This window comes from Salvelinus alpinus, chromosome 8 (assembly GCF_045679555.1).
Source record: "Salvelinus alpinus chromosome 8, SLU_Salpinus.1, whole genome shotgun sequence".
NCBI lineage: Eukaryota > Metazoa > Chordata > Actinopteri > Salmoniformes > Salmonidae > Salvelinus > Salvelinus alpinus.
Window position 1 is genome coordinate 81,965,362 of NC_092093.1, and position 15,860 is coordinate 81,981,221.

At 42.2% G+C, this 15,860-nt stretch overlaps 1 protein-coding gene across 4 annotated transcripts in view; it reads right to left on the bottom strand.

The window, feature by feature from the left end:
* drosha (drosha ribonuclease III) overlaps nucleotides 1–15,860 on the bottom strand; it is a 128,372-nt gene that overhangs the window by 84,514 nt on the left and 27,998 nt on the right. For all 4 annotated transcript variants that reach the window (XM_071415214.1, XM_071415211.1, XM_071415213.1 and 1 more), the window contains 5 exons: nucleotides 12,965–13,103; nucleotides 12,800–12,860; nucleotides 9,541–9,600; nucleotides 7,016–7,115; nucleotides 4,247–4,349 (listed from right to left, as the gene is read on the bottom strand). In XM_071415214.1, coding sequence (XP_071271315.1) covers nucleotides 4,247–4,349; nucleotides 7,016–7,115; nucleotides 9,541–9,600; nucleotides 12,800–12,860; nucleotides 12,965–13,103 — 463 coding nt within the window. The remainder of the gene's footprint in view (nucleotides 1–4,246; nucleotides 4,350–7,015; nucleotides 7,116–9,540; nucleotides 9,601–12,799; nucleotides 12,861–12,964; nucleotides 13,104–15,860) is intronic.

A 15,860-nucleotide genomic window follows, 5' to 3' on the forward strand; every position in this document is an offset into this window, starting at 1 on the left:
CACAGCTGTAATCACTGCCAAAGGTCACTGCCAACAGTAATAACACAACAAAATGTAGAAAAAGTCAAGGGGCGTAAATACTCTCTGAAGGCACTGTAGACCTAGGATGCTTCACAAATGACACCCTATTTACTTTACAGTGCCCATAGGGCTCTGTTCAATAGTCATTCACTATAAAGGGAATAGGGTGCCATTTGGGACGCAAACCAGGGCCATTCATGTCATTAACAACTGTAATATGCATGTTCTCTTGCGTCAGGTTTAGGGGAAGGCTGCTGCTACATGTACATTAGTAATTGAGCAGTGGCTCTTATCCAGAGTGACTATATAAAATACATAATATATGCCATTTAGCAGACTTTATTACACAAATGTGCATGCATTTTATGTAAGTTGGCCCCAGCGGGAATCAAACCCACACACATTGGCGTTGCAAGCACTATGCTCTACCGACTGAGCCACACAGGACCACCTCCTTTACTGATGTTCGCTACAGTTATCTTTAGGGGGAAAAATGTAATACCCAGTGGCCCTTTCAATGACCAATCAACAGGGTCCAGGGCTCCAAATATCAGTGTCTGACAGTCACATTAATAACTTTAAATGAATTATTCAAATAAGCATTGGCTCTAATCCATCAAATACAAATAAAGCAGTTTTTCTCCCTCTCCGTTCCATTTTGCTCCAGCCTGGCCACCCAACGGGCACAAAAAGCAGAGGCACATTAACGACAAAATAAACCAAGCTAAAATATAAATGAAACTCTGCCACCGCCGTCGCTGCACAGAGCCTGCTGATTACATTTCGACATCAAACATCTTAACTATTCCAAACTAAAAGGGGTTGAGGGGGAGAGAGGGCGAGAGAAAGATTGAGAATGAAGAGCAGCACAGAGAACTATCCCTCCACTGCCACCATCCGCAGCAATTAACAATGGAGCTGTTCTCACTCAGTGAATACACAGTCTCGACATTGTGTAAATCTGATATTCAGACCACTGAAAGATAATCCTTTTCCCTCCTCTCTTTTAATAGGAAGAGCTTAGAGACTAGAGAGAAGAGAGGGCCTCACAATGATCCATCATCTGCATCGCAGCGTTTCCCGGCAGCTGCTGACACACTATAATCCACAGATCAACTGTACAAGGAAATTAGGGCCATAAAACAGAACGGAGCTCCTTTCTTCTTTTCAATTCTTTCCTCTTTGGAAATGTTTCTATAGGACGGAAGGGGGTGGGGAAAGGGAGGAGGGAAGATGTGCTGCAGCTCCACCGACTAGGCTGAGGGAGAAGTATTTTGTTTCCATGACGAGAGGTAAAGTGAGAACGAGAATGTAAAAGCGAACAGGGCCACAAGAGCTCAAATGAGAACGGAAGTTAAGGACGAGAGATGTAAAAAAAAAAAAAAAAAAAAAAAAAAAAAAATGCTATATTTATTATCCATTTAACATTTTGAATAATGCAGGGTTGCGGGCGTCTATTTGCATTGCAGATTCCACCTTTCCACCCCTCTCCTTCCCTCCCGCCATTCTTTCATTCCTCTCCCTCTCTCACTCCCTGGCACAAAGTGGCCCCGCCTCAAGGTTAGCAGAAATAGACACTGTGTCTGTGTGTGCCACAGCGAGACAGGAGAGTCAGTCTGCCCATGCAAAGTAGGAGGTTATCTGCTGCTTCCGACTACTTGCTGCATAGCCAGGGTTCAAGGGTCACGGCGGCGCATAAACAAATAAAACGAGGGTCACTAAACACATCCAACAACCCCTTAAAGCCATCCGCTCCTCGCTACGCTCTTCAAAGATAGACGCAGATGCATGTCAGATTACATATTTCTTCTTATAAAAGGACAAATTAAAGATTTGCGAAAAAATATCTGAATTCTATGTGAATAATAATAAAGGGCACGGGAAAGGATCAGTGATGTCTGAAAATGATACGTTACAAAATGACGCATCTAAAGAAGAAAATAAACTCGTTCCCTGGGATGTTTGCTTGTGCGTGTGTGTGTGTGTGTGCTTGAGTGAAAAAGTGTGAGAGTATGTTACAGTGGGAGCTGCTGTGTGTTATATACATGTTTCCTGTGAAACAGATAACAGGATGAAATGACATCGACTCCACTCAGGGTTTGTCTCAGAGAAAGAAAAAGAGAGATAGAGAGAGAGAGCGTTAGACAGACAAGACAGGGGGGTAAAAGGGGTATTCAGGAACCCTTGGAGCTAACACAGAAGCTGAGATGACAGAAGTGTCACAAAAGAATAGGCACATCAAGACAAGCAATTTCAACGGAAGTGCTTGTGTGCGCTTGCTCACTCGCCAGCGCACTTCTCGACATGAGGGGCCTATTTTGAGTTAGTGATCCAAAACCATCACTGGAGGCTCCTCAGCCTCTCTGACAGCCTCTCTCACTGGGTCCTCTGTCTGTCTGTGGCATCACACATGTTTATTCACTACTTATTACAGTGAGATTATAGACAGTAAAAGAGAGACACAAAAAGAGTAAGAAAGAAGGAGCAGCCAGGCCCAGCCAATCGGAATGAGTTTTCCTCATAAAAGGGCTTTATTACAGACAGAAATATTCCTCAGCACCCCCTCCTTCCTCTCCTCAGATGACCCCACAGGTGAAGAAGCTGGATGTGGAGGTCCTGGGCTGGCGTGGTTACACGTGGTCTGCGGTTGAGGCCGGTTGGGTATACTGCCAAATTCTCTAAAATGACGTTGGAGGCGGCAAATGGTAGAGAAATGAGGATTCAATTCTCTGGCAATAGCTCTGTTGCACATTCCTGCAGTAGGCATGCCAATTGCATGCTCCCACAAAACTTGAGACATCTGTGTTGTGAGACAAAACTGCACATTTTAGAGTGGCCTTTTATTGTTCCCAGCACAAGGTGCACCTGTGTAATGATCATGCTGTTTAATCAGCTTCTTGATATGCCACAAGTGACAGATGGATCAATTATCTTGGCAAAGGAGAGATGTTCACTAACAGGAATGTGAACAAATTTGTGCACAAATTTGAGAGAAATAAGCTTCGTGTACGTACGGAACATTTCTGGGATCTTTTATTTCAGCTCATGAAACCAACACTTTACATGTTGTGTTTATATTGGCAAGCTGACTACAGGAATGTCAACCAGAGCTGTTGCCAGATAAATGTATGTTAATTTCCCTAGAGGATTTGGAAGCACATCCAACCAGCCTCACAACCGCAGACCACATATAACCATGCCAGCCCAGGACCTTCACATCCAGCTTCTTCACCTACGGGACCGACAGAGAACAGCAACCCGGACAGCTGATGAAACACAAACTGTAAGAAATTGTCTCAGGGGTGCTCATAGTCCTCACCAGGGTCTTGACCTGACTGCAGTTTGGCATTGTAACGGACTTCAGTGGGCAAATGTTCACCTTCGATGGCCACTGGCACGCTGGAGAAGTTTGCTCTTCACAGATTAATCCCGGTTTCAACTGCACCGGGCAGATGGCAGACGTTTGGCGTCGTTTGGACGAGCGGTTTGCTGATGTCAATGTTGTGAACAGAGTCCCCATGGCGGCGGTGGGGTTGTGGTATGGCGCAGGCATAAGCTACGGACAATGAACAGAATTGCATTTTATCGATGGCAATTTGAAATGCGCAGAAATACTGTGACGAGATCCTGAGGCTCATTGTCGTGACATTCATCCGCCACCATCACCTCATGTTTCAGCATGATAATGCACGGCCCCATGTTGCAAGGATCTGTACATAATTCCTGCACTCTGAAAATGTCCCAGTTCTTCCACGGCCTGCATACTCCCAGACATGGTCACCCGTTGAGCATGTTCGGGATGCTCTGGATCGACAGCATGTTCCAGTTCCAACCAATATCCAGCAACTTCACACAGCCATTGAAGAGGAGTGGGACAACATTCCACAGGCCACAATCAACAGCCTGATCAACTCTATGCAAAGGAGATGAGTCAAATGGTGATCACACCAGCTACTGACCTGTTTTCTGATCCACGCCTCTTCCTTTTTCTAAAGATATGTGACCAACAGTGGCATATTTGTATTCCCAGTCATGTGAAGTCCATAGATTAGGGCCTAATGAAATGATTTCAATTGACTGATTTCCTTACATAAATACTCTGTAAAATCTTTGAAATTGTTGCAAGTTAAGTTCATATTTTTGTTCAGTGTAGCTACGGTACATAGCTAACAAAGACATACAGCGCGAGACAGAGATAGAGAGTCACACACATCGGTACACTCACCTATGAGTGCTTCAAAGCAGTTGGCCATGGCATGCCTCAGGTCTGACTCCCTACAGAGGTCTGGGCCGTGGGCATACAGCATGAAGCGATCCAACTCCAGTTTCTGGCAGAGCATGAAACATACCAACACATACAGTCATAATCTGTGCCATGCAATACTAGGAAAAGCAACAGTTCACTGGCCTGCTGGGCCAGTATGGCACATTTTCTACTAGCGTGGTCTGAAAAGTACTAGCTTCGGGCTAGCGGGCTATCTTAATATAACACCATCGCTGTTATATGATAACGGTTTCCCCTGGTGGTACTTTGACAACTACACACTGGCCACTCCCATGTTAACCTGATACAGCGACTGGCCAGGTGGTGATCTTTTGGGGTTGAAAAGGTTCAGAGTCTGCCAGTCCGAATCACTCTATACTGTTCTGCATGATACTCAACTACAGTAAAAGGTCTATAGGAGAGAGAGACAGAGTGGCCAGCTGTGCCCTGATCTGTAAGCTCTCACTGTGTCGGCCCTGTTCAAAAGTAGTGCACTATATAGGGAATAGGGTGCCACTTGAACAACAGACAGGAGCATTTGGAAGCGGGGACAGTCACAGGACAGATAATCATGACTTAAAACTGATAAATCATAGGGCCGACCTTCATTCTACTAGAGGGACAGGGATCGCGTAGGGAGGGCCATGGTAGAGACCAGCCTGTCACTGGCTGGCAGCACATCTCAAACGCAATCCCACATGGCACCCTATTCCCTATACGGTGCACTACTTTTAAACCAGAGCTTATGGGCCTTGATCACTAAATAGGGAATAGGGTGCCATTTGCGAGTCATATTTGTTTGTTTTCATCTCAAATAGTATCAATCTTCTCAAATAAGTGACCTGTGCATTTGTTTCTATATTAACAATTTGTGCAGTCTTATTTTCCCGTTGATATCAAGTATTGTTTGCAGTAATAGCAATGTAGCTACTTTACCAAATTAAAATTAAAATACATGACTATGCATCAACAACTTCAGACGATTCATTAATTAGAAAGATAAACGTGATAATTACATTTGGAAGGGAAAAAATGTAATATAAATACTAGGCCTAAATAACTTACAGGGAACTTGCTGTTCGACTTTCAAGTTTTACAAGTGAAGTGTTGGCCTACGCCTGTTGCTTTCTGAAAACATTTTTCAAGAGATAATTACAAGTGTTCTTGTGCAGAGAAGGAGTAGATGTTTCGCTGGCTTAAGAAGAACTGGGAAACAACTTGGCAACCGTTGCATATTGTATCACACTCACTTTCCTGTAAATGGCAAATTGAAACGAGCCAAAGTGAGCCTGCGTCCCAAATAGCACCCTATTGCCCTAAGTAGTGCACTACTTTTTACCAGGACCCATAGGGCTCTGGTCAAAAGTAGTGCACTATCTAGGGGTATTGAGTGCCACTTGGGATTCATGCACCCAGCGATAGCGCTAACATGAATGCAGCCAGCTGCATCTTGGTATTCAGGGGGGAGCAACATGAAAGATTAAAGATTTAATTGCTTTTCTCCACATCATGGGATGATTAGTGTTCTTTCTCCAACAACAGTGCCAGTAGTATGGCAGGCAGAAGTGTTTGGCATGTTTTTGGCAATACGCTGTTGCCACAGGAGAGGGGCCGAGAGGTGTGTGTGTTTTGTGTGTGTGTGTGTGTGAGCTTGGTAATATGCTGCTGCTTCAGGAGAGTGGCATCTCGGAATGGGGGAAGTTGGGAACGGTCCGTAGGGAACCTGCAACACTAATACTAGACCGGAAGAACAACAACCTTTTAACTCTAATTACAGACAGAAGAGGGAAAAGAGAGAGAAAGAGAGATGGAGAGGGGTGTGGTGTGGTGGGGGGGACAGAATTACTTCTCTCCCCTGTGTACTCTTACAAGGAAGTTATAAAGGAGAGGCAGAAACAATAAAAACTGGTTTCTATCCATCTCTGTGGTGAACACTCTCTTATTGGCGCTCATATCCACACTCTGTGACCTTTAGAGTAGAACCGTCTTAGGCTGTGTTTGAAATGGCACCCGATCCCATACAAATCTTTTATTTCTATTGAACCTTTATTTAACTACATCAGGGATCATCAACTAGATTCAACCTGGGCCCATTTCTTCTTGAGCGGATGTTCAGGGGTCCGGAACATAATGGGCGCGTTCGACATTGCAGCCGACTTTAAAGTCAAATCTACAAATCATCTTGCATCATCAATAACTACTCAATATTATTCGTAGATCAGTCAGTCGGTCACAATTTACCCATGACACATCACGGTTTTGATGCACTCAAACATGGACAATTAACATAAGTTGTAGCAATTTTTTTTTGCAGCGACAAGCTCCAACAGATATGTCGAAAACAATCGTTTCTAACCTTGCTGATATTTGTAGACGATCACATATCTCTCTCTATTGTGCGTGGGAATACTTTGGAACACATTTCCTAATTTGAAATCCCTTGGAGCTGATTTGTAAATGTGTTTTTATAGTCTTATGTCCCCTCCAAAAATTAAAACTTACAGAAATAAAATGAACACTGCCAGTTGGGGAATTTTGACCTACATAGTGAACTACATGACCAGATCCCCATTGGCCCTGTTCAAAATTATTGCACTATGGGCCGGTTTCCCAGACACAGACTTTAAACATACGTTCAATGGAGAATCTCCATTGAACACACTTCTTAGTCCAGGACTAGTGTTAAATCGTTTTCCTGGAAACTGTCCCTAAAAAGGGTATAAGTCTCACCTTTGCTAGCATGGCCAGGTGCTGGTTCTGTACAATGGCTGTTCTGTAGGTGGCGAGCCCTCCTTCCTCCAGACTGGGGAACAGGTAGTACAGATGAACACTGTGGAGACAGGAAACATAAACAGAGCCGTTAGATCCAAGATGGCTGACGATGGGTCACGATCCCCAGCTGTGTGCAGGCAACCAACCAGAGACCCATTAGACCCGACATGACCACAGATCCCCAGCTGTGTGCAGGCAACCAAAGACTTGTTATTATCCAAGATGGCTGACCATGGGTCACAGTTAGGGCTGGGCGATATATCGAATTAACGCCATGTTTCAAATGCCTGTATCGCAGAATCAAGGTTATCATTTATTTTTCATTTTTAGGAACGTTCTGTCTTTTTGGTCTCGTCTCCTCTCCACTGTGTACATTCCCACTTGCAGACACCGAGCCCCTCCCCCTGCCACTAACAAAGACGAAAGATAACTTCTTCCTCTCGGACAAGCAGTTTAAACTCGCTATTTGCATTTTAGGTTTGGTCCAACAGAATCGGACAGCGAAACGCTTAGACATTATTTTACTGTGATAGGTGAGAACATAACAATGGTATCATCAGAAAGGTTGTCTCAACTCCCAAAATGTAGAACAGAGAAGAACGTACTAAAATGACAGTACCAGTTTGTCGCGCGCAGTGCCACACATGTAAGTCACAGACGTATGTGCAAGCTGTCTAGTTTGTGTTTCATAAATGTACAATGAGCAAAAAAAAATACATTTATATAAGGAATTAGCAACTTGTTCTCATTCTGAGAAATAACTATTTTCTTATCAGGTAGGCCAATTGATTTCAATATCTGAACAAACTGAGCAGGATGTTAAAAATAGTTGGAGATGGAAAGGAGAGTGTATTCGTAACAGTTCAACTGCTCTACATTGTTAGCAAGCAAATAGATCCAAGTTGGCTAGACTTGAAATAGAATGTTTAGCTGGCTACTCACCAGCACTTGGGCTTGTGCTCGAGATATTGTTTGAGACCCGAGTAAATTTTCTATAAAGTCTGCTATAAGAAGTTGGTCATTATTAGTGGATGTGCATTGTGAATGGTTCTCGTTACATTTTGCAACAAAAAGGGTATTTTCATAGATAGACTTGAAATCCCGATCAGTGATTATTGCATCAAAAAAAAAGCTGGTTAAACAATTTACATAAAATAATACAGTGGGTCTTATGGTTGTAGAAGGCTAATATTTATCTTAGTTGTAATTCCACAGGCCCTGAATTCATTAGATTATTGCTGACTGTTTGAAATGCACTGTATTGACCTTTAATTGTACAACAAAGCTTATTTTGAGAAAACATAGCATTGTTGGAAAAGTAAGCATTTCACTGTTAGTCTTAACCTGTAGTTTACGAAGCATGTGACAAATAAAATATACTTTTTCAAAATTTTGTTTTCTAACCGTGATAAAATAAATAAATACAAATCAGCATATAGGTTAACAATGAAAGTCCATCAGCATGTTGAGAGATTTTGTTTTATTTCATGCTTCAGTGTATTTAAATGCAACAGTTTTTCTAGAATGCATTGTCCACTGGGCAGCACAGGTGTGAGAGCTTACAGTATGTGGTTGTTTGTGATAAATCCCGACAATAAGAAGAGGACAAGGATGGAGAGAGGTGAAGGAGAAGAGAGGAGGGATCGAACAAAAGAAAAGACCTTGGTAAGGAGTGTTAAGCCTTGACATTTTTAAAGGGACCGTAGGTAGGTAAGCCTGTGGTGAATAGATGAAGCATTAAATGGCCACGAAAGATCCCAAGATCTCTCATCTCAAATCAGCCAGCCTGCTCTTTAACACTTCAATATTCTATATATTCCCGGCTCCTGGTAGTCGAGTTCTAAAAATGTTCAATCCAGCAGACAGCAGTGCTGGGAGGGAGATATATACATACTGTATATATTCACAGTAGCAGTCAAAAGTTTAGACACACCTACTCATTCAAGGGTTTTTCTATATTTTTACTATTTTCTACATTGTAAAACAATAGTGAAGACATCAACACTATGAAATAACACATACGGAATCATGTAGTAACCAAAAAAGTGTTAAACAAATCAAAATATATTTCATATTTGAGATTCTTCAAAGTAGTCACCCTTTGCCTTGATGACAGCTTTGGGATTATGGTTCCATTTGGGACACAGCCGAGGTATCTAGGTAGAGTTGCAGCGACTAAGTCAGTGTAGTAATAATAGCACCGTGTCATGAGTGGTGTGGCAGTGCAAGCTGAGTGGTGCCTGGACCACAGCGGTCTCCTCTCACCTGGGAGTGACTCAGTCAATAACACACACACAACATTCTCATAGCTAACTGCTAGTTGTCATGGAGAAATTCAGCAGGCTCTATGAAAGGAGCTATCGTGAAATTACAACCGAATACCCAATTAGGGGGAAATCACAGACTAGAATAAAGAGGAGGAGGGGGAGTTGTCGCCATGTTCGATTAGCGGAGGCGTCCGTCAAAGAAAGAGTAAATCTCACCTGGTGAGAAACTCCACGACGGCATCGCCGAGAAACTCCAGCCGCTCGTTGTGATTGATCCTGAAAAGAGAGAGAGAGAGAAATGAAGAAAGAGACATGAAGGCAGAGAGGAGAGAGAGGTGTTTATTAGGTCTCAGTCTATCGTATATCAGACATTTACACAGGAACCACAGGTCTCTGAGACAGACCAAATCAACACAATCTGACAAATAGCAGGGGTGAAAATCCAATAGGGACCTGAAATATGGCCTGTACATGTTTAAATCAAGTTTATTAATTCTTCTCAAGTGTATTCATTCAGCCTCAAACTTTCACAAATCTATAGCACACAATGCAAAGGTGTTTTGGAATAAAAAAGGCCCCTGCATCAGAGGTTGGTGACGATGCTTAAGCTCACTCATGGAACTAAGTGCAGGGCCAAACCGCATAGCAAAACAGCAACCGCTTGGCTTAGGGACATTGCATTCGCTAGGTATACACTACCGGTCAAAAGTATTAGAACACCTACTCATTCAAGGGTTTTTCATTATTTTTTACTATTTTCTACATTGTAGAATAATAGTGAAGACACCAAAACTATGAAATAATACATATGGAATCATGTATAGTGGTTACTCCACTAAAAGTTTTGCGATTATGCCGCGGTACTTAGAGGTAATTGGTGGTTTAGTACGGTACCCTGCGTCACCACTTCATTGCTCCAGACCAGCACAAGGGGGAGTTAGAGCTCTGATTATGCTTTTGGGTTCTACTGTGTCTCTGACAATGAATGGGCGACATAAATCTAAATAGAAACTGATAATTGTGCACATCTTCATTATTACTTACTAAAAATGTTGTTACACTAAGGTTTTTAGTATTTTATTTTGCTCGGATTATTTTGCTCTTACTGTAGTACTCTCCCGACCAGGCATGTTGTACAGCGTCTAAGTGGCGCAACGGTCTAAGACACTGCATAGCAAACAAGCTGTGTTGCTACAGATGCTGGTTCAATACCCGTGCGGTCCTTGACTGGGAGACCCATGAGATGACTAGGTTTTTGGTTTCTCTCCCTCTAAAAACAGAAATAAATCATTTTAAATAACAAACTAGCTTTATTTATAAATTAGTAACAATGTCTCACCCCATGTTCAAGAATGGCCTTTTTCTTGTTCATTTTACGTTATTTGAAAACGAAATCTTCAAAATATTGTTATTTTTAAAACAAAGCGATTATTATTATTAAGTTAGAGTTATATAAAAAAAAAAAGCCCCTTGGATATTCTCACAGATATATTATTAACCCTGTTATTAGCAGGACAATATATATTGTTCATGGCTCCCGAGTGGCGCACATTGGGATTGCCTTGCAGTTCTCCAGCTGTATCCACTGAAACACTGGTCGGCGTGCAAGGTTCAAGGCACGGGGTGGGCCGCAGAGCCGTGCACAGAAGACGGACCTAGCCCATGGGAAGGGAGGTAGCAGGGAGCAACACTTTAAGGGGCATTGCACTAATAATGGCGCTGACTAGGGAAACATTCCCGCTGTTCTTAGTGCCAGTCTGCACGTTCAAACTAAAACAATGTAAATAATAATGCTGTGAAAAATGCCCCTTAGATATGAATTCATAGGGCAGATATGGTTAAATATTCAAGCATTAGACATCTCACTAAAGGCGTCAGTCAAAAGTTATACTTAAATTTAACGAAAAATGACATGAAAAGCACACATTTGTAAATCCCAAACTCTAAAAGTAATTGGAAAGGTAGATACAAATTATTTGTGACATTGTGGATACAATAAGGAACGTAAACAAGATGCTGTGTTTTTATTTACAGCTGGTGGCATTTTGAAAACAGGTTTTCAAACACTTGTAGCCCGATTAGCAGGACAATAGACTCTTTATAGCCCGGCTACTGTAGGTGTGAACATCCCCCTACCTGCAAAAAATGACATTGCGACCAAAGAGAAGAGACAAAATGGACATCGTTTTCATCAAGCCAGCTTCTTTCTATGGTGCTACCCGTTCCAGGGTTAGGACCGTAACCATGAGAGGACTTGACAATGAGCCGGAGAGGATCACCAAAACTGGTCAAACTAGCAATAATGTGTACCAGTTGTTGACACTTAAATAATGTGTCAGAACGTTGCAACTTTATAAAGGACGAACCCCTGTAGTAATCAAAAAAGTGTTAAACAAATCAAAATATATTTTATAGTTGAGATTCTTCAAATAGAAACCCTTTGCCTTGATGACAGCTTTGCACACTCTTGGCATTCGCTCAACCAGCTCCATGATGTAGTCACCTGGAATGCATTTCAATTAACAGGTATGCCTTGTTGAAAGGTCATTTGTGGAATTTCCTTCCTTCCTTAATGCGTTTGAGCCAATCAGTTGTGTTGTGACAAGGTAGAGGTGGTATACAGAATATAGTCCTATTTGGTAAAAGACCAAGTCCATATTATGGCAAGAACAGCTCAAATAAGCAAAGAGAAATGACAGTACATCATTACTTTAAGACATGAAGGTCAGTCAATACGGAAAATGTCAAGTACTTTGAAAGAAACCAAGCGCTCTGATGAAACTGGCTCTCATGAGGACCGCCACAGGAAAGGAATACCCAGAGTTACCTCTGCTGCAGAGGATAATTTCATTAGAGTTACCAGCCTCAGAAATTGTAGCCCAAATAAATGCTTCACAGAGTTCAAGTAACACACATCTCAACATCAACTGTTCAGAGGACACTGCGTGAATCAGGCCTTCATTGTCAAATTGCTGCAAAGAAACCACTACTAAAGGACACCAAAGAACATTAGATGGGTGGAAATTTGTCCTTTGGTTTGGAGTTCAAATTGGAGATTTTTGATTCCAAATGCCATAAGCAGCCAAGAAGTGCTCAGCATATGTGGGAACTCCTTCAAGACTGTTGGAAAAGCATTACAGGTGAAGCTGGTTGAGAGAATGCCAAGCATGTGCAAAGCTGTCATCAAGGCAAAGGGTGGCTATTTGAAGAACCTCAAATATAAAATATATTTTGATTTGTTTAACACTTTTTTGGTTACTACATGATTCCGTATGTGTTATTTCATAGTGTTGATGTCTTCACTAAAAGTTTTACAATGTAGAAAATAGTAAAAATAAAGAAAAACTCTTGAATGAGTAGGTGTTCTAAAACTTTTGACCGGTAGTGTACATTACATAATGGATTGGAATAAGAATAACCCCAGCATCAGAGGTTGGTGACATTGCTTAGACCTCCTTATGGAAGTAGGGCCTACCTGGAGGGGGAGGGGTCATCTTGTCCAAGACGAGACATGATGTTGATCAAGGTGTTGATTCCTGACCAATCAGACAGAGGTTGGTTAGTCAGCATAGACAACAGAAACATCCATCAATCAATATTGATGACGTGTGCACGTTTGTATTCTACTGTAGGTACCCACCCTTCTTCCTCATGTACATGTGGTGGACCTTTCTGTCCCCATACTTGGGCTGGCGGATGCCGCAGTTGGACAGGGAGTTACGGGCGTGGTCCGGATTCATGCCAAAGTTCAGGTGGTGGCTGGGGTGAGTCATGGCCAACTGAAAAGAGAGGGAGAAGAAGTCTGAATCTGCTGATGGTGATGGTGATTCTTCTGGGACCGTATGTGTCACCATCTGAATGGATCAATTGAGCTACAGTATGTACTCATCGGAATTAGCATCCCAAAAATATGAATCAAATGGAAAGAAGTATAAATAAATCAAGTATTTTGGAACAAATAAAGCCAGTTAGCACACTGGAAGATCTACACATATTCCCCACCACTGTGCTTTGTTTGGAAAGCAGGGCGTCTGTCTCATCCGAACATCGTCGCCCGAGGAACAACAGGGAAAAGAGAATATGGCTGTAGTACTCTCAGTAAGACGTGCCGAGCATTTATCAATCTAACATTATCAGAATGTAGCTTCTGTCAGCAAAAACACTAACTCATCTCTCCTCTCAACGGACTGCTCGGGTTTCCAACTTAAAATCAATTTCAAGCTCCAATGAGATACATGTAAAAATTTAACAGAGGGGGTTTCAATATCATCAGTCCAGACGCCACCAGGGTTGTATCCTTGAACAGAAACAAATCAATTTGTGTTCTAACTAAAAGAAACAGAACTGCGTTCAACAGTTCAGAACTATTTGACCTTGCACGAGTAGACGTCGAGCACAACTCTTGTCCTCTTGTCTGAAAGGTTGACACAAAAATACTTGGAATTCTAAATGATCCCTGTTGGTCAAACAGAGAAATGTCAGACACGTGGGCTGTGTCCCGAATGGTACTCTATGAGCCCTGGTCGAAAGAAGTGCACTGTACAGAGAAAATGGTGCCTTTTGGGATGCAACCGTCGAGTGGCAAAGACAGTACACTTAATGCTCCTTCTCAGAGTTAACGTTACACTTGAAATTACTCGGAATCTAACGGCTGCCTCAGACCACTTGTTGAACAGCTAAATGCGTCGTCAGATGCTTTTTTTGCCCTCCCACGTCACTTTATACACAGCAGATCTCCGCAAAACTTCGTGGGTTATCCGTCTCTATGTGACCATGACAATCTTCAGAACAAAGTTGCCTACAAATACAAAGTTGCACTGTCTTTGCCATTGTCTTTGCCATTGATACAAACAAGCACTGTATAAAAAGACGCTTCAAATGAAAACCGAGATGGCTTTAAAATAAACCGTAAGCTATAGGCCTATTTCAATCATATTGAAATAAAATGTCATGTTCAATCATTTGAGTTCTATTTTGCTATTGGTAGGCAACTGTCTGTAATTGTATCAGTATAGTTCATGATGTGTAGCCTAACATGTGCGCAATGATGTGCCAAATCTGTGATTTTGTGCATTTTTATTGTTTAGTCATTAGAATAGGCACGCCTTAATATTTGCAGCCGTAGGTGGTAATATCTCCCTAGGAGCTGATCCATCGTCAGTATTGTGAAATAATTAAAATATATGTTAAGGAAAGACTTGAATAGAGAAAGCAGCGCTCCCTTTTATTTGATCCTATCAATATAGACTCATGATCCAACGACGCACTTTGCGACCGTTCCCTCTGCGTGGTGTTTTGGGAAACGCATGTGACATCTTCGGCCGTTGTAGGAATGATGCATCGTAAAAAAATATATATAATAATTAAACACACATAATCCTACATTCCATCGCTATCACGAAACCGGTTCCTGGAGAGGATGCTAGTCTGTCAAAATTATGACTGCATGAAGTTATGGGGCTTTGGGTGTACTGACCATTGCATTGTCTACTGGCTGCTCAACAGCCTTTGGCTAAACATGAGTAATCATGATAGATGAACCTGCTAGTCATCTATAAACCTTTGAACATCTTGAAGAACGATCTGGCCTTAATGGCTCTTATAATCTCCAACCGGCACAGGCAGAAGAGGACTGGCCACCCCTCAGAGCCTGGTTCCTCTCTAGGTTTCTTCCTAGGTTCTTGCCTTTCTGGGGAGTTTTTCCTAGCCCCCGTGCTACATCTGCATTGCTTGCTGTTTGAGGTTTAAGGATGTTTTTTTTTTTTTTTAAGCACTCTGACATCTGCTGATGGAAAAAGGGCTTTATAAATACATTTGATTTGATAACTCAGGAGGAAAGTCTGTATGTGTCTCAAATGGCAACCTATCCCATTATATTCCTTATATAGTGCACTTCTTTTGACCAGGGCACAAGGGGAATAAGGTCCCATTTGGGATGCAGTTTGAAACTTGACAGAAACATTTTGTTATATGAATACATAAAACATTTATAAGCAGCAACATGCTGTCTCGATCAATGCAAAGACACCCTTTTTGCAAGATCAATCATTGTCTCAGAGACAAAATAAATTTTAAAAAATGAAAGGAATTGGAGCATAAATTAGACTACATTAATTATGTTGGAAATTAGACATACGAAAACATGATCCACTTTGGTGCCTCTTGCACGTGTCACCAGCATGTACACACACACACACACACACACACACACACACACACACACACACACACACACACACACACACACACACACACAGAGAGAGAGAGAGAGATGACATCTGAGATGGGGCTGTGGTAGAGTTTTACAGTTTAATTATTGAGGACCTTCGGGCCGTCTCTGTTCCTGGGGAGAAGGGGGAGGTGGGTGAGGGAAGAGAGGAGTGGTGGGGGTGGTAGCAGAGAATGTAGAGCAGGGGTGACAAAACTGAGCGATGGAGATGGTTGTTTAAAGAACAGAAGAGAAGACGAGGAGGCAGGCAGGAGAACCTCGACGATGCTTGCATGTCTCCAACCGTCACTACATCTTTAACCGAAAA